We start from the raw sequence: 24,779 nt of genomic DNA on the forward strand, positions 1-24,779 counted from the left end.
AAACGAGTTTAACACGTTAAACGAGTTATGGTAACTGGCCGTCCCATAAGTGCTTCCATGCGTTTCGTGACGTACATTATGCTGTCCCAAATATCGCATTCCGTGCATCTCGTGAAAGAACCAGATTCACCAAAGCACGGGCCAGGATACTGGTTTGTTCAGTGAGAATCGTCTGCTGCTCGTATACAACGCACGTGCATGATGGCTTTAAACTGCACTAGTTCAGAAAATGTATTATAATTTTAACAGAGAGCGATACGAAGCAACATGAGCAAGATGAGTGTGCCTTAATTCTTCTTACAATGAGATTAAAATGAGTAACAGTGTTCGCAGCAGAGTTTATTTCTGCCAGAAGAACATGTTTTCCGCTGGATGCCATTCGGAAAATTTCTATAAATAAAACTCTGCACCTGCGCTTTCGTCTAGAGCATCCCATACATCTTTAAAATAACTCGTTTCACCAGGTTCACGAGGCCAGTTACGTTCGTTCGAGTTGTTCATTTAGTTAAGACCTTTGGAACGCACCCATTATGTTCTGTTCAATGAAGTGGACACTACAATTCAAACTATAATAACGCTACGTAAAAATACAAACAATTTTATCCAATATAAATTACAGATCGACCACAAGGAGAAAAAAACGTTGGGACGAAAAGTCCCCGCGCAGTTTTATCTTCTTCCCTCCATCTCGGGCCATAAGGAAGCATGGTCCACTCTCCCCCTCCCCTACGCACGAGGGTACGGTGCACAGGAGTTGCGGGTCTGCGCAGGTTGTTTTGCTCGTGGTTAGCAAGTGTGAGGAGGATAATTTACTCTCACTAACTTATTCACTTCCACACACTCCTTTGGGAGTGATCAATTTCATTGTCTTCCAGCATACCTTCTAGGATGTATCGCTCACTAAAGAAATGAAAGACCATGCCAGACCTTTGGCCAGTGTTGGTCAGTTTCAAAGAAGTGCTATGATATTGAAAATTCTGAACAATTAGTATTTTATTTACAGGGTGGGCGGAAAGTCCCTTTACATGTTAATAGCATAGTACAGTTACAGTCCAGCAGAATTAACTCGAGAGAAATGGCCACTCTGTGAGTGATGCAACTGCGCTCATGGCGGATATAAGTGCTTTCACAGTTGAGGAGCGTTTGGTGGCTTCTGTGTGGGTTCACGAATGTCAGAACAAAAAGAAGACAATGACAGACAATTTGAGGGACTTCGCTGTGCAGTTTGGAAAACCACCGCCACCCAGCTATTACGACCAACGTTATTCGCATGGGAGAAGAAAACCTTTGCGACGTGAAGTGTTCTTGATGCACCATGTAGCAGAAGGCCTACGACTCGCACAGAAACTTGTGCTGCTGCGGCGGAATCAATAACGATCGCCGATGAAGTCAACCCGTAAGCGGTCTGCAGAATTAGGCATCCCGCAATCGACTATGCGAGACTACATGCTAAAAGACTTGAACGTTTCATGTTTTCGGCCATCCTTAGTGAATGAGTTGAGTGATCGTGACTTGGAGCAACGTGTGCATGCATGTGAAATGCTGCTTGCATGCTTCCCGCATGCAAATGATCAAAAAAAGGTTATGTTCTCTGACGAGTGTGCGATTTATCGTAGCTCACGAAATCGTAACTTCTTTTTTTGGGCAAAAGACAATCCGCACTTTTATGAGGAAATTGAGTGCAATCCGCCGCATGTTATGATTTGGGCAGGGATAACGGCAGACCATCTACTTGGACTATATTTCTTTGATAGTCCTGTGAACCAAAACAGCCATCTTCATATGATTAACATGTGGTTGCTTCCAGAAATAACGGCAAGGGGAATAGCTCACATCGTTACACATCAACAAGATGGTGCTCCACCACATTTTGCTGTGAGTGTCCGCAAACCGCTGGATTGGACATGGATCACGAGACCTTCCAGCACCGTTGCCATGACCTTTAAGAAGCCCAGACCTCACCACACCGGACAATGAACTATGGGGCATAATAAAAGAAGACATTCGTAAACGGCGACATGTGAACGAGGATCAACTGAAAGATGGAGTTCGCATGGCATTTGAAAGGATCACCCCTGATATGCTGCAGCGGATGCACACAAGAACATGGCGACGCATCAACCTTTGCATCGAACATGGAGGAGTGCCCACTGACGTTGTTGATCAATGAACCTTGAACCTTTGTAACAATGTTAATATGTTATTCACAATAAATGTTAATGTTAACCAGACATTGTTTATTCAAAATAAATGTTGAAATTTAAAAAAAATGTCCTGTTTTGTATTCATAACAATGTTTATCTACATTTCTAACTGTACTATGCTATTAGCATGTAAAGGGACTTTTCGCAAACCCTGTAGAACTTATTCTTTAACACTTGAGTGTATCTTAGTGTGGTTTTCTATCACATGTGTCCAGACAACAGTAAAAGCAAAGAAAATAACATGAATATTTCCTTGAATGGTAGAAAAAAAATGTTGAAGTCTCCTGTGAGAAGCATAATAGATTTTCCTTAGATATCAGCCTGTGTATGGGATTGGTGGCCACCCACTTTTCAGAGGAAATTGGGTAGCTACAAATGAGTAGCGTAACCCTGTCAGAAAATGTACAACAACTGATGGTGTGTTGTGCTGACCATGTGTCAGCCTGTAACTGGTTCGATGATCTCAAACCTCTGGTAGGAGTGAGGTTGGCAGTCAGTAGGTGCTGTTTAGCAACGGGTTATTATTATCTAGAAATAATTCCAAACAGATGTAATTTTTCCGAATTTGGAATATCAGAGCAGTTTCTCAAAACCAGAGGAACACGCAACGCGATACACATGTCACCTCAATATAAACCATCCCCCCCCCATCCCTCAAACCTATAATCATTCTGGATACCAGAATGGTTGTCCCTCCTATACATAATATTTCATACTAACAACTAGATGACTAAAACTATAAACTAACTCAAATTAATCGATACTGCTAAAAAGTTTAATTAATCCATTCACCAGAAAGAGCAAATAAAACAATAAAAAAAGTAAAGTGCTCCCCTGTGCTTTGCACCATGCCATGAAGGTGTATAGGGGGTGATGTGATCAGCACCACACACCTGGCTGTCTTTACCCCCCCCCCCCCGAGTTTCTTCCAGGTATAGGATGCTGGGTGGGTGCCGGAGTGCTTGAACAGGTGGAAAAAATTCCAGTTCTTCCCCACAGAGGATCGAACCCAGGTCTCTCGCATGGTAGTCAGATGCCCTAACGACTGAGCTACTATGGCTCATACAACAATATAAACTCAAAATTATTAAATGTATGTATAGAATCTCCATCTATTTTATTTTCTAATTGTATTTGTATTTTATGTATGAAAATTGAAAATAAAGACAAAAAGAAGGAGAATAAAAAAAACCCAACATAAATCAATAAAAAAGTTTAAATTCAGGAAACTGACATCCTGGTTATTTTAAGGTACCAGGACACTAAGCCCACACCCTCGAATGTATGCAGATGGAAGCAGGTTTACTTAAAGAAAAAAAACAGAAATTGTCAAACACATTTCTGTGTTGGCACAGGCCAAAAGCTTAGCAGTACCTGAAACAAGCATAATGTTGCCGATAACACCAAGCCTTTATTTAAATGCATCTTTTATTGTGGTTAGACAATTTGTGTGTCCTACCTTCCTTCCTGGTGTAACACCTGGCGAATCCCTTTCAACGATGAATCCTGTGAAAGCTTTGCTTGCTGGTGCCTTTGGATCTGGGTTTGTTCTTGCAAGAACAAAGTACCTAGTGTAAAACAATAAGTACATTTCAGTTTACTACCAATGCCATTTACTTATCACAAGATTTCCTAACTGTATCAAATGTATCAGTGTATCAACCAGTGGTCGGAACTAGTGCGCTACTTGTAGCGACGCTACTGTAGCTAGCTACAAAATTTGTAGAAGTAGCGGCACTATATTTTAAACATTGTAACAGTAGTGAAGCTACAAAATTCCTGTAGTTGTAGCAAAATTTTCTTCTTAGAGTTTTAAGGTAAAATGCAGCAAGTGTCAAAAAAATTCCACAATAACGCTTACTTGTGTAGAAGGTTTAAAAAGACCACATCTAATACAAGATAATGGCAATACAGATAATCCAGATGATAAACGTCCAGATATCGCAGATTATAGATATCCATGTAATTTATTTTATTGGTATTATTAACAATTCTGATATCTAGATAACCAAATTACATAGATCAAGAAAAATATGTTGATATAGAAACATAAATAAAAATATGTCAAATTTGAACAACACCCTAATTGCAATACTCTGATATCAAATTTGAATTAATTTGCCACTCATATAAGCACACATCATTCTCAAACACTAGTAATAATAGGTTACTGCAGCAACACTGCTATCAAAATAATAGAATAATGGGTATCATGATAATAAATAGTAGAGAAACTACTTTTAAATTGCACCGTTCTCATCACTGGTATCAACACATAAGGAAATTCAAGACATATACTGAAGTGAGACTTCAGTGGAACTTTGAAAACTTCTAAGACCCCGATGCCATACTAAAACTTGTTAGTCTTACCTATAAGATAGAAGGAACACAAAAGAAACAGCACATTTAAAAACAAACTAAAATTTCCAACTTTTTGCTGCATCATCAAGGATAGATGGAGTTAAAAAAAGTAAGGGCTGTAGAAACTTCAAGTTTTAACTATTCTAGTTTCTTCTTTAATGTTTTTGCACAAAGACATGACCAATGTCCAGAGAAAAAGAATGTGATGTTAATATGTTCACAAAAAACTTTTTTCATTGTTATTTTTGTATCCTTCACTGCATAGTGTGACTGATACATTCCCTATTGAGAGTTGGTCATATTATGGTACCACATTTGAAGGCAGTCTTTGAAACCTTGTTTCTTCAACCTATTTAATTTTTCTCTTCCTTTTTTGGGGAGAGGGGAGAATTTCTTTGATGAGGGCTACGTTCACCAATTTCTGACAATACTTCCTAAATGAAATCAGAAGAGAAGGAATGAAATTCAGTGCAGAAAAGAGAGGTGCTGTTAACAAGAAGAAACAGAGCCAGAAATGAACCAAGAATAAATATGGACATGGAAGAGTCGATGGTAGTGGAGAGCTTCACATATCTAGGAAGCATAATTGAGAGAAGTGGAAGAATAGATGAGGAGGTAAACAGAAGAGGACAAATGGGTGGTGGACTATATCAAAGCGTTCGAAGATTAATATGGAACAGGAATGTATCTATGAAATGCAAGAACGTAATATAACACATAATATGTGCCAATAATTATATATGGAGCAGAAACTTGAGCGTGACATCGCATTCTCAACATACACCTCGACAATTTGGCTATGGATTTCACTCCGATTATGCCTTTGTGCCCACAAAAATCGACGATGGAGCACACCTCAATGTTGGACGCCACCTCAATATGACGCTGCTTCTGGTGTGTGAACATTCCAGACGATTATTTTATCTCTCTTAGTACAGGAACACGGGTCGGGTGTAACTTACTTTTTGATTCACCCTAGTAATTTTCATTGTAGCCACTTCTTCCCCAAAGTCCTCTTTTCCTGAGCAAATGTGAACTCTATGTACAAAGTTGTACAGTGGGATCCACTAGTATTGATCAGTAAATTGTCCCATGGCTATTTTCATTAATTTTTCTCTTACATCCTATGTGCTTTTAAGCGATAGATTATGTATGCCAGTACAGAAGTTGTCAACAGCATGTTTAGAGTTATCTTTTAATTCTTGAAGCTTTTATTGGATCAAATAAAGTGCATGAACATAGTGATGGACAATTTGCACGGTAATACTCATGGATCCCACGGTACTACATATTGTTCAGGGCAGCGCTTGAAGTGGAAAATGTTAGCTGGGGAGGATGCTTGGCTGAGCCTCGAGGTTAGCTTGGGGGATATTCATATGGCTTAACATAGTGACAATGAGACAACTGGGGGTTGCTCAGCAAAAATCTCACTAGCTGGAAGGATACCATCACCCCTCACTTCGAGCACTGGTTCAGGGTGGTTGACAACTGTTACCTTCATTTTATTTGTTTTTGTACATAAAGGTATAAAAACAGTTGGGTGCCACTGTTCACAACTTTGGTGGTAATCTTAGTACTTGGATGAATGGAGTTCCAAGCATCCAGAAAGATCAAAATGTCCTCTTCCTTTTGATAGATGATCAAGAAATTGTCGACATTTACGTTAATTAAGAGGTTTTCTTGGGCAATCAGCCAGGTGATTTTCGGATAGGCTTCCGAACTTTCGAGAGGTAACATCACTCTCATCTTCAGGGCTGATTGCCGAGAAAACCTCTTCAATATTCGCTACCAGGAAAGCTTCAAGAATTATTATTCACGTTAATGTCCTGTTTACATCTATTTCCATAAGTTAGCACTGGACATTACTGAACCTTTTTAGGCTAGAAATCGAATAGAGCCTCTCTTAATGGAGGATAACAAAAGAATTAAAGATGTGCCTCAAAAATGAATTTTTCAAATTTGAAGGGGAATGCTATTATGACCAATAAGGGCTTAGTGATGGATAGCCCCCTTTTCCTGGCTGGTGAACATGGTTATAGAAAAACTGGAGAATCTCAACAGGAAAGAGAACAGCTCCACAGCATTATAATCTGTACCTTGGAGGTTTGGATGTTATACTCACATTATCTACTCTTGGATGTGTTGTTGTTGATAGTTTTGTGCATTTATACAGCTCTCAAAAAATTTACAGAAAAATAAATATGTAAGCTTCTCCAAAACATGAATAATATATTTTACGGGTGATTTTGCAATGCTAAAACAGCAACATAAAAATTAAGAATAATAATGAAGTACATACGAGACTATAAATACTTATTGCACCCCTCGTAGTACGTTCCACATCACTATTTTATAGATTCTATCACCACCTCTGTCAGCATGCCACTTAATTCACATTACTAACTCTACGTGAAAAAAGGGCACTTTTAACCTTCAAAAACTGCAATTAATAACAAAAAATTAGCCCAGGAAGTATTAAAGGAAATAAGAGAGTGTGATCAGCAGTGTCAAAAATTATACACTTACACAGCTAGGTACGGGTGTGAAAACTTACCAATTTGCAACCCCTCCATTGGTTATCCACATCTTCTGTCCATTTAATATGTATTCATCACCTTTTTTCTCTGCCTTGGTTTTCAAGCCAGCTACATCTGAACCACAACCAGGCTCAGTCACACAGTATGCCTAAAAATACAAACTGCATTGCAATATTTACTAAAATAAGATATGTCTTTAATGTCATCACGTGTTTCTGAAAGGTGGCTTACAAAATCAGTCTTGGAACATAAATCAATTAATCAACAATAAATAATAAAGCAATCAACTTCAACCTGAATACTTTGAACAGTATTACATAATTTTATTATCCTGTTCTGCCAAAATCTTCAAATAGTGCCATGAAATTGTGGTCCTGGTCTTACTGAACCCTGACACTTTCACTGCCACATGCACCACTGGTAGTACAGTGGGATGCAGAAGTATTATCAAGCAAATTGTCCCTCACATGTTCATGAAATTTATTTTATCCAATGACAGCATCAAGAATTTAAACAAAATGCCAAACATGCTGCAGAACTTCTGCGCCAGCATACATAAATATCCATTCCTTAAAAACACACAGAATGCAAGAGAAAAATTAATAAAAATTGCCATGGACAATTACACTCCCACTGTAATGCCTAACCTACTCTTGTGGGCCACATCTACCCTGTGAAGGGTAACCAGGTAGAAAAGGCAGCTGCTAGCACATGCTAACATTTGCTAGCAGCAGCTAGTGTCTACTTCAGTCTGGACAACTATTGGCTTCTGCTCCTGCCAGCTGTGTCCTGCAAGCAGGAAGAAACAATGTTTCCAAGATTCATGGAGAATGCCACATGTACAGGGATAACATTACAAGCGACAGTGCTGTGATGAATTGGTACAGAAAATTCATGACTGGTTGTAAATATGTGCATGAGCATGCATTCAATTATGCTTGATGAAAGAGAGATGCATATTTTTGATTTTCAAAAATTTCCCTACAACTTGGACTTTGCCTGATTGGCTACTTAGTGCTTCAAAACAACAATGCACATCTGGCTGCCTACTATACCTCTTTTCCAGTCTTACGGCGGGTGCTCTATATGCTGGCAAGGGAAGTGGGGAAGCAACCAATCCAGCGCGATAAGAAAAGCAGCAGCCTGTAGAACGGGGGGCACGTAGTAATTCCTCCCCTTGACGACGTAACTCTTGGTGCCACCGCTGTTGTCTGGTTGGTCTGTTGCATATTCGCCGCCTCCCACTTCCCTTGCCAGCATAGAGAGTGCCCGCTGTAACAGTACAAAAGACCTATAAGCACTTTGAAAGTAATGAGGACCTCACTGATGGGTCTCAACAACTGAGAACTAGAGGTATTGTTTTTTGAGAAATGCAAAAATTCATGCCACAATATGTCAATTGTCTGAATTTGGCTCCTGACTGATGAAGTCATGTATACGGTTACCAGACGTCTTCTATTTTCTGGACATGTCCTACATGCTAAAGCCTTATGTCCAGCGTCCAGGAGGAGGAGGAGGAAGAAAAAAAAAAGTTCTACATTTTGAGTGTCACATCATTTGAAATAAGGGTGTATCCACTGAACAAAGAGAAATCAGGCAAGCTACAAGTTTGAATGACACTCCAAACTGAATAGTGAAATTTATTTTGATTCAGATATTGCAAAAACAAGTATACCCAAGTGGAATTTCTTGCTTTGAGTTTTATACCGATGGAAGAAAATCTACAAGGTATTTTCCATTCATAATCAATATTTTGATTGTAAAGCAGGGGGGCATGCAGAACAAAGTTATTGAACTAAAAACAACCCATAGATAAAACTTCTGGACATTTCAAGTTATGTTAATTGCTGAATATATTCATTTTCCATTCCAGGTCATAGTGGAACCATTGACAGATATTATTATTTTAATTAATATGAACTGATGATGGAAATAAATTTCTTATAAAGTCTGCAAAAAGGTTGGTACTGGTTCAGTATAATTTCAGAGTTTGAGGTGCTCAGAGTTTCGTAAGTATATTTTGACTAAACCTGAAATTTTGAGAAAAATTGGCTCCTCTGAGAAGTAAGACCGAAAACATGTGCAGTAAGAAATCTATGGTTTCGTATTGATTACAATTTTGGGACTTTTGCATTTTAGAAATCTTGAGAAACCATTATTTTTTAAACTAAAAATGTGGCAGTTGTACATTATTTGCTAATATGTTCAAGTAATGTGTATTATTTACTGGGAACTATTTGTGTCCTACATTTTGACTAAAAATCCTACATTTTGGGACAGCATGCTCTACTTTTCCTTTATAGAGATATGGTAACTGTAGTCATGTAAGTATGAAAGAAAATTTTTGTATGTATATTTTTCCTTTGTCAGTCAACAAGAAGTTGATTCATGAGTAACCCTTTTAGTAATGGAAAATATTGATGTTAAACACTTACCGCAACTAAAGGTTCTTCTATTAGCCTCCCTAAATATTTCTTCTGTTGCTCTTTCGTTCCTGCTAAAACTACTGGTGTTTGCTATGTAAACAAGGAAAAAGGTTAATGTAACAAGTAAACATCATAATTTGGTTACACATCATTCGAAAAGCATTCTATTTGTAAATAATTGAAATTTACATAAAGTCTAGTAATTAAAAATTTAATGTGAACTTACAAATGTTTTTTTTATATGTTGATATATAGTCAAATAGAATGTAGTTAGTTTTTATTAAGGAATATTTATCTACATCAACAAGAAAAAAATGTTATTTCTTGATTCTAAATTTTCTACAATATTACATGTAATTCTCATTCTTCTATTTCAGATGTAGATTCTGAACAAGAAATATTAATCCACACTCCAAAAAGCAAAACTTCCCCATAAAGCATCAGAAAACATGCACTTAATGATTCACGTACATCAGTACAGCTTTTAGGTATAGTCACCTAAATTTATGTTAAGGATCTTTCAAGTGAAATATGAAATGCAGAGTTGGCAACACTGCAAATATTTGACAGGGTGGCTGGATGGTGGCAGGTCTGCATATATTGGTTCATGTGGTACCAGCAGAGAACATTGTCAGTCTGCGAGAAGTATCTGCTGAGTGGAAGAGGATGTTCTCGCTAGGGTGGTGTGTAATGGTTACGTCCATGCAGGCACAATGGGCTGAGATCCAATTCCTGTGTAAAGAAGGTGGGAACAGGATATGAGGATGGGTGTTGGTATGTAGTACTGTGCTCAAGTGGTGTGTCGTTTGAAATGAAGTACTGGGGCATTCCACGAAAAATGGCCCTACTCTACGTAAATAATAAAATGAATTGATATGCAAATTATTATTGTTTTTAATGGCATTGAGGTTTAGATGTTTGTGAATACACAAAATTTGTACACTTCACCAATAAAAGTTACTAGCATCTGCAGCCTATATGCTTCACAGACAAACGAAGTCAAAATGTTCTACATTTTCAAAGCGTCACTCACGTAATGCACTTTTGTTAATGTTTTTCATGCATTCAGCATATGCCACCATACTCATTTTTTTTCTTCATTTGTTAGCAGACACCACAAAGTACTTCAAAATTCCATGAAATCAGTTCATTATGAATATTTTAATCCTTACATATTGTGTGTATAATGTCACACACAACACTGGAATGTCCACAGTGTTCAAGTGGTGTGCCACGTTTCGAGAAAGAAGTGTAAGCACGGTGGATCTTGCACAAGCTCGGCAGGTGCCTGTAATCATTTGGGCCACAATTGAAGCTGTGAACGAGCTGGTACAGGAAAATCACTGCATAAGCATATATGAGTTTTCAATGCCTTCCTTCACGAAGAACTAGGGTACTGGAATGAGAGTGCCCATGCCCAATGGGTACCCTGGCACCTCACACACAACAGAAAAGCCTTGATTTAAGGCTATCCCTGCAACATCTCACCCTGTATAACGAACAGGGATGAAACCTGGTGCCACTATTTTGAGCTGCCAATGGAGACATATTTCATTGCCGGGACCAGTGGTTCCCGAACTTTTTCGTTTCATGGCCGAAGTCAGAATGTAGGCCTATCTAACACTTGCGATGCTCAGTTAGTGCGGTTGGGTTGCTTGCCTAAGTTAAAAAATAAACACATTTCAAATTCAGAAACATTTTACATGTTAAAAATTACTAAGTAGAGCACATTTGGATTGATGCGATGGTCCAGTTCTACAACAATGTGCAGACTAACAAGTATCATTTCAATGAAAATATTGGAACATTTCGTGGCTCCCCTGTAAGCCAGCCACAATGCCTCAGGGTGCTAGGGTGCACACTTTCAGAACCAAAGAGGTACACTTGTCCCCATCAGTTGTCAAGGTCATACTGGCGGTGTTCTTTGATGCAAATGGGCCTCTGCTGTTGGATGTCTCCACATGTGGCATATGCAAAGTGGACAATACACACCACTTGCGCTGGGAGATTATGGACCACCCCTCCCCCTGCGACTATCACATCTTTGGTATGTTGAGATGTTCACGATGTTGCACTAGTAACCAACACCTTTATTTGCAGAGGGTACACAGAAACTTGTTTAGCGTTGGGACTGCTGCCTAAATAGTGGGAGTGATCATGTTAGGCTCAGCGCTGTCATTATGATATAGTACATGATGTCCAATACATAAAATGTTTATTTCTGACCTCTCTCTATGTTTCATTTGAACGATCCTTATACAAGCATAGCACACTGGAACACAATAACACTAATAGAAAAATTTAACATAGTATTTGAACAAACTAACAATAAAAAGTTATGCGTAGAAGCCCACTAAAAAAAAATACATCACCAAACGATATCACATTGACAATTATTACGGCTAAGAGTAATGCCAGTTCCTTATCAAATTTTAGAGTAAATTCCTGGCAGTAGCATGCATAATATAACAAGCTTGCATCACTGAATTCACTGATTGGCCTGAGACTTAAAATGAACCATAAACTGTTGGCAGATCACAGATGTTAATTTCAAATGAAAAATAATTGTATTGTGGACACTTGTGGATTATAATGACCCCATTGAAAATCGATTGGCTCACTAAAGTTCGTAAGATCTGGGACTCAACAGGATAAAAATCAAACAAGCATCATTATCTAGTTTTCTCAGGATTAGTTTTTTCCCTGGAAAATATATCATGATGAAGTCTAGGCAGTACAGGTACCAGCATATAAGATGTCCTGGCATCGTAAGGTACTGATCTGAATTTTATCGTGTTTACTAGTGTAACCTGAATTTTCATTAAACTCCAAAATTGTTTGGAAAAATGACTATACATGGTGTCTTGAAAGTAATAGCGCAAAGTGACACAGGTGAAAGTACATGATAATAGAAGCAAAAAAAGTCTCGGTAAACATGGGTCTGCAAATGAGCAGTTTTCGAGTTAATCGCGAATGTATGATTTACAAGCCACCACTGACTTCATTGTTCGTAAACATCGTTCTAGTTGGTAAAATGCTAATAATGTGTGGGTACAAGTGGGTACCTCTTGGAAATGCTCTGTTTCATTACAACGCCACCTCTCGGAAATGTTCTGTTTTGTAAACAAAGTGCAAACCTCGGACCGCACAAGGAGTAAACACTAGCTGTGTTTACAAAATGCAATCAAATGACTGCTTGTAACCACACATTCGCACATATTATTAGTATTTTACCAACTAGGACGACATTTAAAAACAATGAAGTCAGTGGCAGCTTGTAATCACATATCTGCGATTATCTTGAAAACGGCTCGTTTGCAGACCAATGTTTACTGAGACTTTTTTGCTTCTATTATCGTGTACTTTCACCCATGTCAGTTATGAGACACCCTGTATTTAATAAAAAATAACATGCATCAATTTAATAATCTTCAGTGGTTGATGCATTATCTTGCTTGCTACCAAAGGTTCTTCGTTCCACAGACAAACTAAACTTCTGAAACAGTAAGCCAATGTATCCAATATATGTTACTTCGCTAGTGGCACAGAATGGTGGGATTCATCCACATACATTTTCGGTTTGTTGCATAAACTCCATGTTGCTTCACTTACGATTTACAACTATTATGTAATGCTTTTTGACTGTGTAGGTCATGTTCTCCACTTCTTCAGTGGAATCTATCTTTCATTCTTCTTTCTGAAGAACAACACTTTCTTAAAGTTTTTAAGTGTGACAATAAATAATACTAGTTTGTCGATACTAATACAATGACAAATTAATGACCACATAGCATGTTTTGTATTTGGTTACTAAACACTGGTTTTATACCTATTGAGGTTAATCATAACAATGAGGATGAATGATTATACAAAATAGAAAAAAGTGCTTCTTTTGCAAAATAACAACTGCCATGCACTCATATATGGTCAGAATTTGCAACATAAAACAATCTTTAGAAAAAAGTGCTTCTTTTGCAAAATAACAACTGCCATGCACTCATATATGGTCAGAATTTGCAACATAAAACAATCTTGAAAGTTGTTCCTTGAATTAAATGACAGCATAAGTTTGGAAAAAAAAAATGAATTTCAAATAACCCAACGGAAAAATCAACAACATGCAAATCAATACCCCACAGCTCGAAAGGTTTCTGCTGGAAGGGATATCTAAGTGCTCCAGTCTATTTGCCTTAAGCCTTCATGACCTAACAGATTCAAACCATTATTTAAGACTTTCAGGCCATGTCCAGACTGACATACATCTGCCCACTTCAAACATTGTATATAAACTTTGTTTTGTATATTTGTCCGCAAGCAAAAAGTTGATGCATTAGGAAAATGACCATCTTTGGTTGCAGATAGGAAGCTGGCATACCTTTGCCCAATGATAAAACAGTGTGAACACCTTACAAGACTATATGGGAAGATTTGAGATATTTTGAGCATAAATTTTCCCTCTGAGTAACAATCTCATATTACACAGCTTTTATTCTACATTATGAGATGTTCCACAAAATATATATAAAAGGGACAAGTGAAGGTACAACTTAACCAAGACAAACTTGTGAACTAAATTGCACAGTCATTTGTATTCTCTCCTTGTGCTTGTGATCCTTATTAACTACAGCACCACAGGAACATTCATATCTTGTTCAAGCTTAAGGTCAAACACATTTTCTTGTTCAAGCTTAAGGTCCAACACATTTTCTATCTCAGACATAATAGAGGTGATATGATCAACACCACTCTCCAGCCACCCTTTAACTCCTTTGATCCTTTTCAATAGAAGCTGGGTGAGTCCCAGAGCTGCTCCATGCAGGAATGTTGTCAGGAAAATCTATCTGAGATGACCCACCCTGGGTATCAAACCCAAGTCTCCTGCATGGCAGTCAGGTGTAATATTGACTGGACTACCTCAAATCCAGACACTATCTCAGCCAATATTTGGCATGATTGTGTGAACACAATATTGAACAATCACAAAAACTGATCTCCAGGGGAACTGTTGAGCATAAATGTGTAAAGAGGTTGCATGCAGAGGGTCTGTTCATTTGGACATGGCCCGACTTCCCACTCTTTCTACTTACACCTAAACTAGATCCTTCCATAGCAGTCTTCATTCCAGTGCAACCGTATGCAATATCTTCCGAAACAAGGCATCCATCAAAAACACCAACGCCCATACCACCTGTAAGCACACACAACACTCAGGTTCCCATGACTTTTGTTGCTGTGATCCACATACAGGATGGCACACAAAATGATCCACCATTTGTTTGTGAAATTTTTATTAATCACATAATGCCTTGACAGCAATTGCAATAACATGTGAAGCATAATTCATGATGCTGCCAGTAGGGGGACAGTGTATACAATATGGTGGGTAATGGAAGAGTTATGATGCATGTGTATCAAAAGCTCGAGAAATAATGAATTGTATTAAGAGTCAAAATGTTGACAGCCTGTATGTTTACTTGAGAATATTGAAACTGCAAGAGTTGCACTGTGTCCACTGGAGTTAGTCACGCCAAGAACAGTCATGGGCGTCTCCAGAAATTTTCCTAGGGGAGTGTCGAATTGAAGATTTTGAGGACACCCCCTCCCCTCAAAAATATTGTGATACAGACCAGTGGCATATGCAGACATTTGTCAGGGAGAGGGTTCATTTTTACAATTATTGCATTATCGGTATTTTAAATTGTTATTATTATTATTATATTTTTATTATTATTATATATTAGTAGTAGTAACAGCAGCAGCAGCAAATGCAGTGGTATAAGCATCATTTCTAGTCTGTGCTTCAGAACGTGTGAAAGTTACAAATTAACAGTTTCAGTGTTGCAAATTATGGAAGTTTCGTACCAAATTCGATATCTCAAGACCATTTTTAAACAATGACGCAAAATGAGGTGAAATAAAGTACTTCGTTTATAAATTGCCATAAATTGAATAAAAGACGATGGAAATTTCCAGGGGGGGGGGTAGACCGACCGGGTTAAACCCCTCCTGCTGACACCCATGACCACAATCAAGTCATGAACTAAAGTGGGCAGCCATTTGTTTACTTGTCTTGCTGGATTTTACACTGAAGCGAGAAGCAACATGTGTCACTTGAAGATTTCACCAATCAAATGTAGGCTTGTCAACCTGGTCATTCCACTATGGTATGAAATGCTGTTCTTGATTGGCTTGTTCCCAAACGACAAGCATATGAAATCTCCCTTACGGTCAGAAAAGATGCAAAATGTCTCCCTTCGCTTGTGGCCAAGTGCACCCATAGTGTCATATCTTAAACTTTCCTCCTTTGCTTCGATGATTTATGCACGCTCACCCCCCCCCCCCCCCCTGCCGACTTTCCAACCCAAAAATGTTCATAAAAGCCTAATTTACAGTCATTTTCGCACCAAATTTCATTCATAGACCACTAAATCAAACTTACACTTCTCCAAATGTCCAATTCTGGATAAAGCCCTGCTTTACTTTCTATGATACTTTAAAAGATACATCTCTCCTTTTGCTGTGTATGGTTTCCCCCAATTATACAAACACTTAGCACTGAATAAAGGTGCTTATGTGTTGAAGAATGGTGCACATTCCTGCAATGCAGGGGCAAACAACTGATTCAATCATGAATTGCTCGCTTAGGACTGAAAACTCATGTTTGTAGGGCACTAGAAAACAAAATGATGTTCATATTAAGCATGTTCAGTAGCATGACAATTTTCAACAGTGCAGTTTCTATTTGGATATATGCAATATTATCACAACAAAATGGTGGATCATTTTGTGCGTCACCTTGTACATGTCAACAATTGTAGTTACATGGTTAAGGGGATAAAAGTGGCTTGGTGATCTCTTCTATTCACAAGTAAGGTAACGTCTCTGAAGTGGCGAATGCACTATGATGCCAAGGGTTGAAAGAAGAATATCAAGTGGTGATACGCAAAAGGAAATGGAAGTCAATTACAAATCTTTTCCTATTTAAAAAAACACATTAACGACAAATTGTGACACGGTTTTAACCTGGAAAAAACAACATGGATAAAACTGGGACTCCATTGTGTGTGTATACACAAACTGCTTAGATTTTATTTCTTTATGAACTGCAAAAATTACTGATTTGAAAAAAAAATCCCACATTTGCAGAAACAACATCATAATTAACGGGACACGACAGTATGCAATTGGCTGTTCAATACGTTCATATAATAATCTGGCCACAGTTCATTCACGATGATGCAAGCTGTTTGTCATCTCTTATCGGAACAACATAAAAGCATGCAATGAAAACAATGTTATACGATAGGTTATTGTTCCATGATACACAAAACTGTGCTCGAGAACTAAACTTACTCCAAGATCAGTTGAATCTATTGCCGTTGCTATGCCAGAACAACCGTAAGCAAGCTCTTCTCCAATCATACAGGATGTAAAAGACCCTGCATCCATACCACCTGAAAACATTGCACTTTCACAATCTGTCACACAGCAACTTCTTATAACAGAAAATTTGACGTAACACTAAAAGCTTACCATTTTGAAGTGCCTGTACCAAACCCCGCATTACCATTAAATCTTGTACGGGAGAGACATGTTGCATGCAATTTTCCTTATGAAGTACTAACAAACTTTGACAGTTCTCAAAAAAACTACTCTTTCTACCCAGTATGTATGCGTTCTCACAGTACCAGCTCAAGGCCACTGCTGACATCATCTCCAGATTACGGAGTTGGGAGTAATGTAATGCAAGGAACATATTACTTTTCTTTGGTACTTGCATTCGTTATGCATTACTGAAATTGCATGAGTAATTGTGATGGTTTACTAATAAAACAAGTAAACATTAAAAATAAAGCGGATAGCGGTAGGTAATAGAGCTTTTTATGCACATAAGAACCTCTTCACCAGCTAGTATTAACTAGAATTTCCAAGTTAAAACTTTATAACACTATAATAAAACAAAGCATTACCTGTGCATGTGAAACATGGACACTAAAGAAAAGCTTTGAGGATATTTGTACCAAATAAGGTGAATAAAGAACTATAAATATGGAAAAATAATAGTGAACTGGATATATTAATAAAACAAAGGCATATAGTAAGAGAAGTAAAATCTCGAAGGACAGCTTGGATTGGCCGTATCATAAGACTGGAAGTGCTAAAAAGAATAACAAAATGCAAACCATTTGCATCTAGATTGAAGAAGGGCAAAAAAGGAATGGGAAGCCAATGAATAAGATTTACGGAGAATGAAAGCTAAAGATTGAATTGTTGTTTTAGGTCATTCATGCACAGTAAGGCTAATCAGAACTGGACCTACAGTTTCAAGTGGGGTCCGAACCATTATGTACCTCCACCGGGTATCGAACCCAGGACTCCTTGATTACAAGACGATGACGCTACCACTGCACCATTGAGGAGGCCCAGGAAAGCACAAGAAAGAAAGCAGTGGCACAATATTGTTGAGCTGACCAAAACTCTCAAACAGTTGTAGCACCATATAACGAAGTACAGAAAAATTGAAATGGTACATCATTACTCTGCGTTCCTTTGATAAACTCATAATGGAGGACTTATCTGTCAGGTGAAACATGCTTTGTCATCTTGATTTTCACTTGTGCATGTAAAATTACACTGAGAAAACTTGCACCATAGAGAAAAATATGTGATACTAATGTAAACGGTTAAATATCTATAATGCATGACTAAGTAATGGTAATGTGTTACTTCCAGCAACTCTAAAACATTACTTTTTCTGAGTAACTTAATTGATGGTGGCAACCATGAATTGCTACGTTGCATACATACAGAATAGAAAGCTCAGCCTTTTCGAGGGTTTGAAGTGATGGAGCAAATCCTCAATGAGAAAATTGTTACTAAGAAAAGCTGCCACCTTGACATCCCCTACACAATGTTAAAGTTTATTGGTGTTTATGGTGACCTTGTGTACAAGGAAAGCAAGTTATTTTGTCCTCTCTCATTTTTATAATTGACATATTTTGTTTGTAGCATTCATTACTAGTAAAGAGTACTAAACAGCACATTTACAACATTGGTGGTGTTAATAATTTGCTGTGATATCTTCAGTTTTACATGGAAATGATCCAAGTTAACTGACTGAATGAGAAAATTAACCAATGCCTAAACATACATTCCTCTTATATTTCAATTTCCATAACAAAAAAAAAGTGTCAAAATGTTTGGTAACACACACTCTTTCAATTACACAGAACAAGGACTTAATTAGGTTTAACTAAATGGAAGCAAAAACACACACTGTAAACACACACTGTGAAAAAAATCAAAGACAAAAGGACAGTGTTGCAACTAAGTGTGGATGAAGAGACATGCCTGGGCCACCAAGTGTCTCCATAATCAACTGAACATCTGCATTTACTAAAATCAAATAAACCAAAAAGGAAGACCTGTATGGATGACTTATTACACACTACAATATATTTCAAAATTGCCTGTACACAATTCAAATTCTAAAATAACAATCTTGACTTTTTTTAAGTTCATAATACGTTGTAGCACAACCAATTGACTACAAAGTTTCACGTGGAATTGAAACTAACATGTCTTGACCAAAGCTGCTATTTTATAACATGTGCTGTTTGGTTTTCAAAGAATGATATTATAAACATACTATGTTCCTGTGTGTATGAGGAAATTTAATGCTACAAATTTAAAGGGGAAATTGTTTTACGTAAGTCCACTTCATGCTTAGATAAGCTAAGGACCAGACCTACAATCTAAACAAGGATCAAAACTATCAGCAAAGTCAGAAGACTGCAAAACAGTATGCACATGTCTCTCTTGACTCCCTACACTAACAAAAATAAATTATTACTTTTATTGCTATGCAATTGCCAACATCACAACAGTCATACTTGACACAGTTCTAAGGTATTGCTACATTATCATCATTCTTGTTTATCCAAACATTGGTTGAATACCTGATGGAGGCACATAGTGGTTCGGATCCCACTTTAAACTGTAGGCCCAGTCCCGATTAACATTTGTGCATAATGTGGAACTAAATACCTTACCTAAATAAACAGAAGTTAATGATATTTCCTTGTAATCAAGAAATCCCAAGTTTGATTCCTGTTGCAAGAACATTGCAGTGATTGAGACACAAATTTTAAACTGTAGGTCCAGTCCTGGTTAGCAAGTCTGAGAATAAGTGGACTTAACACAAACATTGTCAAAACATTGATTGGGCTACAGCCATCCATACAAATCACTGTGCAATGTGTCTCCACCAAGAATCAAGCTCGGGATCACTTGATTACAAGGTGAGCCACACCACTATTGGGGAAGGAACCAGTCTGTTACAAAAAGGTTTTGACTGTTTTTAGAAGAAATACACATTCCTCTATTGTGTATCCCAGTCCAGCTATAGATAAATTAATATACGGGTTACCCATGCACCATGTCTTAATCATTTGGTACCGAGAGATGACTGAGAAACAAGTTTTCTGGAAGCAACCGAGCTGTTACTATTACAACCCCTGAGCAAAAGCACCTTTAGGAGAAAGTTGTGCCTTTTCAGCACGTACGTTCACAATTATCTTCCATACTCAAACACTGAAATGCAACATATTTTTGCTGGAATATATCCCACTTGAAAGCTTCGTCTGACCACTAAACTTACTCCAAGTTCGGTTCCTCCTATTGCAGTTCCTATGCCAGTACAACCATATGCAAATGTTTCTCCAACCAAACAAGAATTAAAAACACCTACAGGCGTATTACCTGAAAATATTATAATTTCAGCCGATCAGACACAACAACTGCCTATGAATCACTTTAAAACTCGTATTAATTTCAAACAGTGGAGTAAAAATTAAACAACATACGTGCATGTCCTAAATTTGTTTAGTACCCTAAATAAGATAGAACTTGATAAAACAAAAACTTGACAACACAAGAAAATTTTCCCATTTTCTTTCTTAAAGTGAAGTTTGTGATGCTGGTATTCACATAACATACTACAAGAACACATTGGCTCCTATGTTCAACCAATACAAGCATGATCAATGTTGGCCATGCACTGAAGTGAAAAACCAACTGCACGGGTTTATCGTACATTCCCTCCAAATCTACTGTAGTGCTCCGCCTGAATTTCTCTTACATGCAAAACTGTTTGATAAATTTATGCAACAAAGTCTCAAGCAAATCCACAATATATAAGAAAATGTTGTGCTTTCTTTCCCGTTATCATAACTTGGTGTGACATTTATTTTCATTTGCAACAGTGATTTTTTCCTCACATTACACCCTGAAAAAGTGTACTCATGTCAAGATTGTCCTATACAGACTAAAGATGTATGCCAGACCTGATCTGTGTCAGCGGTGTGCACAAAACTGTCACTCTAAGTTATCTAACATAGCCCTATTGTCTCATTTTCATCATGTGTGCTGTGCTGCAAATGTGTATCGTCCTTCGTGAGAAAGAAAGGACGTGTAGTGTCTGTATTATGATGCAAGTTGTTTATGCATATCATGTTGATGAGTTTGTGAATTACACACTTTAGCTTGCAACTTCAATCTAGTTGTATTCTTTCCTCCACACTCCGGCATATTGAAGAACCGGCACTCAACAAAGATGTTGCTGTTAGGTAAAATACACTCTTTCAACCCCGTACATGGGAGTTATTATTTGGTTTAAGAGATGTGGTTTCGCAGATCATCATCCTTTGGTGTTTCCTGCTTCTGGCTGGGTCAGCATAGAAGTCTCCATTTATTCCTGGTCTTCCACCACTCCTCTCTTTCCACGGTGTTCCAATCTTGTCCTCTCCTCCTAACACTCTCTGCTATCTGCTCTTTCCACAGACATCTTGGTCTCCCCCCTTGGCCTTATTCCCACTTCCTGTGCATTGTAAGCTCTTACTGGTAGTCTTTCTGCATCCTCTTCATGTGTCCGAACCATTTCATCTATGCCTGATCTACCCTGTCCTGAAGCTCCACCACACCCACTGTCTGTCAGATGTCCTCATTCCTTATTCTATCCCTTTTAGTCTTCCCCAATACACTTTACCAGATAGAAGTTAAAAATAAAAAAATAAAAGACTCAACTAAGCACATCCAGTTCAAGTGCCACCATAAACAATTGATTCTACTAAATAAAAGTTACCGAAAACTATGTTTTACCTATGCTCTTGGCAACATCATAAGTCCAGTCTATGCTCCACAACTATAATTCCAACCGAATCTAGTCTTACGGTAATATGCATTCTGGAATTTAACCCAAGACTATTGATTACAAGTGCTACTCTTAACAAGTGCTTGGAAGGTTCTCAAAAACTGAAGATATAAACATATGGAATGGAAAGGCAGTCATGTATAAAAACTGTATGTGTACAAGATTAAGTATCAGAATTTGAAGAGGATTTTGTTTCTGAAAAGGAGCAAGAACCAACTGGTTTCCAACACAAGCAGTTCCTTGGGCACTACTTCAGAAGAAATGAATACTGTTGAACTAAATGTTCCATTCTGGTTATAAATGAAGCTACTACACCACTCGTATGTTCCATAAACCAATTCTCCATGTACCAGATTCATAACCTAGCAGTACAAAGGAATGATTTGAAAAATTGAGAAAAGTATTTTCGGTACCAACCATATCTATTATTACTACATGATATGAGTGAAAGCACCTTTAGTGGAAAGCTGTACCTTCATTTCAGCAGTAATTCACTTTCACCCTGAACAATAAACAAACTGCAATGCAATTTTTTGCCTACTTGAAAGCTTTGGTCGATCACTATCAGCCAGAACCCTGCATAAGGAATGTTCCAGAGTAGTAGTACTAGAAAACACCACCCTACCACTTCTATGGTACAGTCATGGACACTTCTGGGTTGGAAGAAACCCATTGACTTTCAACAGAATTGCACAACCCATAAGCGTCCATGACTGTACCACCCAATTCTTCATGCATCATGTAATAAACCAGTTGGTATCACGAAATGATGTAACAAGCAGTAAGTACTGTATTTAACCATATATAATCGTCTCACCCTGTCCAAAAATTGGTTAATAACCTTTCATCATGTAAATGTCACATCAGATAACAAAACCAACGATAGCAGTGTAAAATCTTCAGATACAGATCATTAAATTGTGTACGTTAGTACTTCACAATATTGTAGTAAATTTTTGACTACAAAGCACAAATTAATAACAACTAGCATGTTAACTTTTATTTAGAGTGGAAAATATTCGTAAAACTGCTACGAAGAAATGAGCCTCAATTTGGCCTATTTAATTTTAACGTATATTCATGAGTCTTCTGCTCATCCTAATGTTACACAAAATACAGTTTAGTAATTAATGATTTTTAAGTAATACTGGCAATGTTTTTTTTAAGGAAGCTTCACACCCAGTAAAAAAGTGGCATAAAATCTGTGATGATTATGTGGCAAAATACGGTACTCTATCACACATTCTCCGCACAAGCTCCTCTAGAAAAAGCCATCCTTTCATGATGTACATCCACTATCACATAGAATGCTGAACACACTGCAATGAAAATTTTTTTGCAGAAGGACATTCCCCTTAGAAGCTTTGGCAGGTTCATTCAACTTACTCCAAGGTCAGTCCCTCCTATTGCTGTTGATATCCCAGTACAACCATACGCATATTCTTCTCGCATCATACACGCATTAAAAACACCTACAGGCATGCCACCTGAAATCATTGTAATTTCAACTTGTCAGATACAGCAATTTTCTATGAATCACTTATTTAAATAAGAGATTTAATTTGTGAATAAGGACATCAGCAAAACTTGGAAGAAAGCTACGGTACAAGTTGAAAACAACATGCATATCGATAAATGCACAAATATTGAAAAACAAAAGCACTATGGAATTGAAGCTTTTCTGGTGAGGAATGACTCTAGGCTAGGCTCTAGACCAGGTGAGTTCTGGAAGGATTTCCGAGCTTTCAAAACCTAATGTCACTCTCATATTCAATTCTGCCCTGAAGATGACTGTGATATTAGTTCTGAAAAGCTTGAAAACCTTTCCAGAACTCATCTCGTTGATAGCCCGAGAGAACCTGTTAATCACTGATACAAAATATAATAACTGATTTTGAAAGTTGATTTTACTCATCTGATAGTGGTTCTTTCCTGTTTCACAGACCTCCATATATATACAGAACCTTGCATACAAGAATGAATGTGTGTGTGTGTGTATATATATATATATATATATATATATATATATATCCTAGGAGTGTGGCTTTGAGAATGGTTTGGAAACAATTAAAAACACTGTTGAGGTTGCTGTAACGTTTGATCACTGCAGGGATATGGCCAGGACAAAGTATTTTTAAAATACTTTTTAACCATGTGTCAACCATTCCGCAACTCTCATTCTATCCCCGAAGAACGACCAAGGTCAGGCTGAAAATTCGGAGGTCAAACAAGGAACGTGTTGAAGATTTGGCACACACAGGAAATGTATTACGTAGAAATTTTCAGATGATTCCACGTACGTAAAACAGCGACAGCGAAAAAATCAGGCGAGGCCAGGCAGGCTCGGTAGCTCAGTGGTTAGAGCAATGGCATGGTATGCCAGAAACCCAGGTTCGAGTCCTGGTCTAGCCTGCATTTTTCACTGAAAATTTCTACCAAGGGACATGTCGTAACTTTATATATAATTTTTAACATGTTGATGACACATGGTACGAAATAGAGCCTACCATAATAAATATGAGGTTATAAAATTTAAATAGAAAAAAAACTCTTGAAACCTCTAAATCTACAATAAAAGATTTGAGAAAAAATCAATACTAGTGAAGGTTAACAGCATGATACATTTTTTCCCAAAGCAACAGGAGAAAAAAATTGATTCAAAGGAAGTCTTCATGTAAAAAAAAAGTGTGTATGAACACAGTGTCAGAGCACTCTAATGTTAAATGAGATTCATATAAATCATGCATTCATAAATCTCAATGCTTACAATGAACCATAAAGTGTGTCACTTCCGTGTACATTAAGCAAGTACACTTATATCTTATACAGAATCACAAAAGAATTATAGCACCCTAGATACCACTCATACAATTCAAACAAGCTTGAAGCACTGTATTTTAAAAAGAGCAGGACAGACAAGATCTTGTAAAATCACACGAAGTAATTGTTCCAGTCACCTTCACAAACCATATACACAGAATACAATCCAATGCATTTTTGTTAATGTTCCTGAATTTACGAAAACTGTGTCCTATGCACA

The 24,779-nt window shown here is 37.6% G+C and overlaps 1 protein-coding gene and 1 non-coding gene across 6 annotated transcripts in view; one reads left to right on the plus strand and one right to left on the minus strand.

Moving 5' to 3' along the window:
- The window catches only part of Mcad (Medium-chain acyl-CoA dehydrogenase), a 39,378-nt gene that overhangs the window by 8,117 nt on the left and 6,482 nt on the right, over positions 1-24,779 (minus strand). Inside the window, exons 4-7 of one of the 5 annotated variants that reach the window (XM_083110066.1) lie at positions 14,616-14,716; positions 9,538-9,618; positions 7,120-7,250; positions 3,664-3,772 (exon numbers count right to left, since the gene is read on the minus strand). In XM_083110066.1, the coding sequence (XP_082966192.1) occupies positions 3,664-3,772; positions 7,120-7,250; positions 9,538-9,618; positions 14,616-14,716 (422 nt within the window). Of the gene's footprint in view, positions 1-3,663; positions 3,773-7,119; positions 7,251-9,537; positions 9,619-14,615; positions 14,717-16,881; positions 16,983-20,188; positions 20,290-23,125; positions 23,227-24,779 lie in introns of all 5 variants that reach the window. The other 4 variants (XM_083110065.1, XM_083110067.1, XM_083110069.1 and 1 more) reach the window with 4 other exon arrangements.
- TRNAT-GGU (transfer RNA threonine (anticodon GGU)) lies at positions 24,080-24,151 on the plus strand. The gene has a single exon. It is a non-coding gene; the product is annotated as a tRNA-Thr (tRNA).

Source organism: Lepisma saccharinum, chromosome 23 (genome assembly GCF_977018435.1).
Source record: "Lepisma saccharinum chromosome 23, izLepSacc3.1, whole genome shotgun sequence".
NCBI lineage: Eukaryota > Metazoa > Arthropoda > Insecta > Zygentoma > Lepismatidae > Lepisma > Lepisma saccharinum.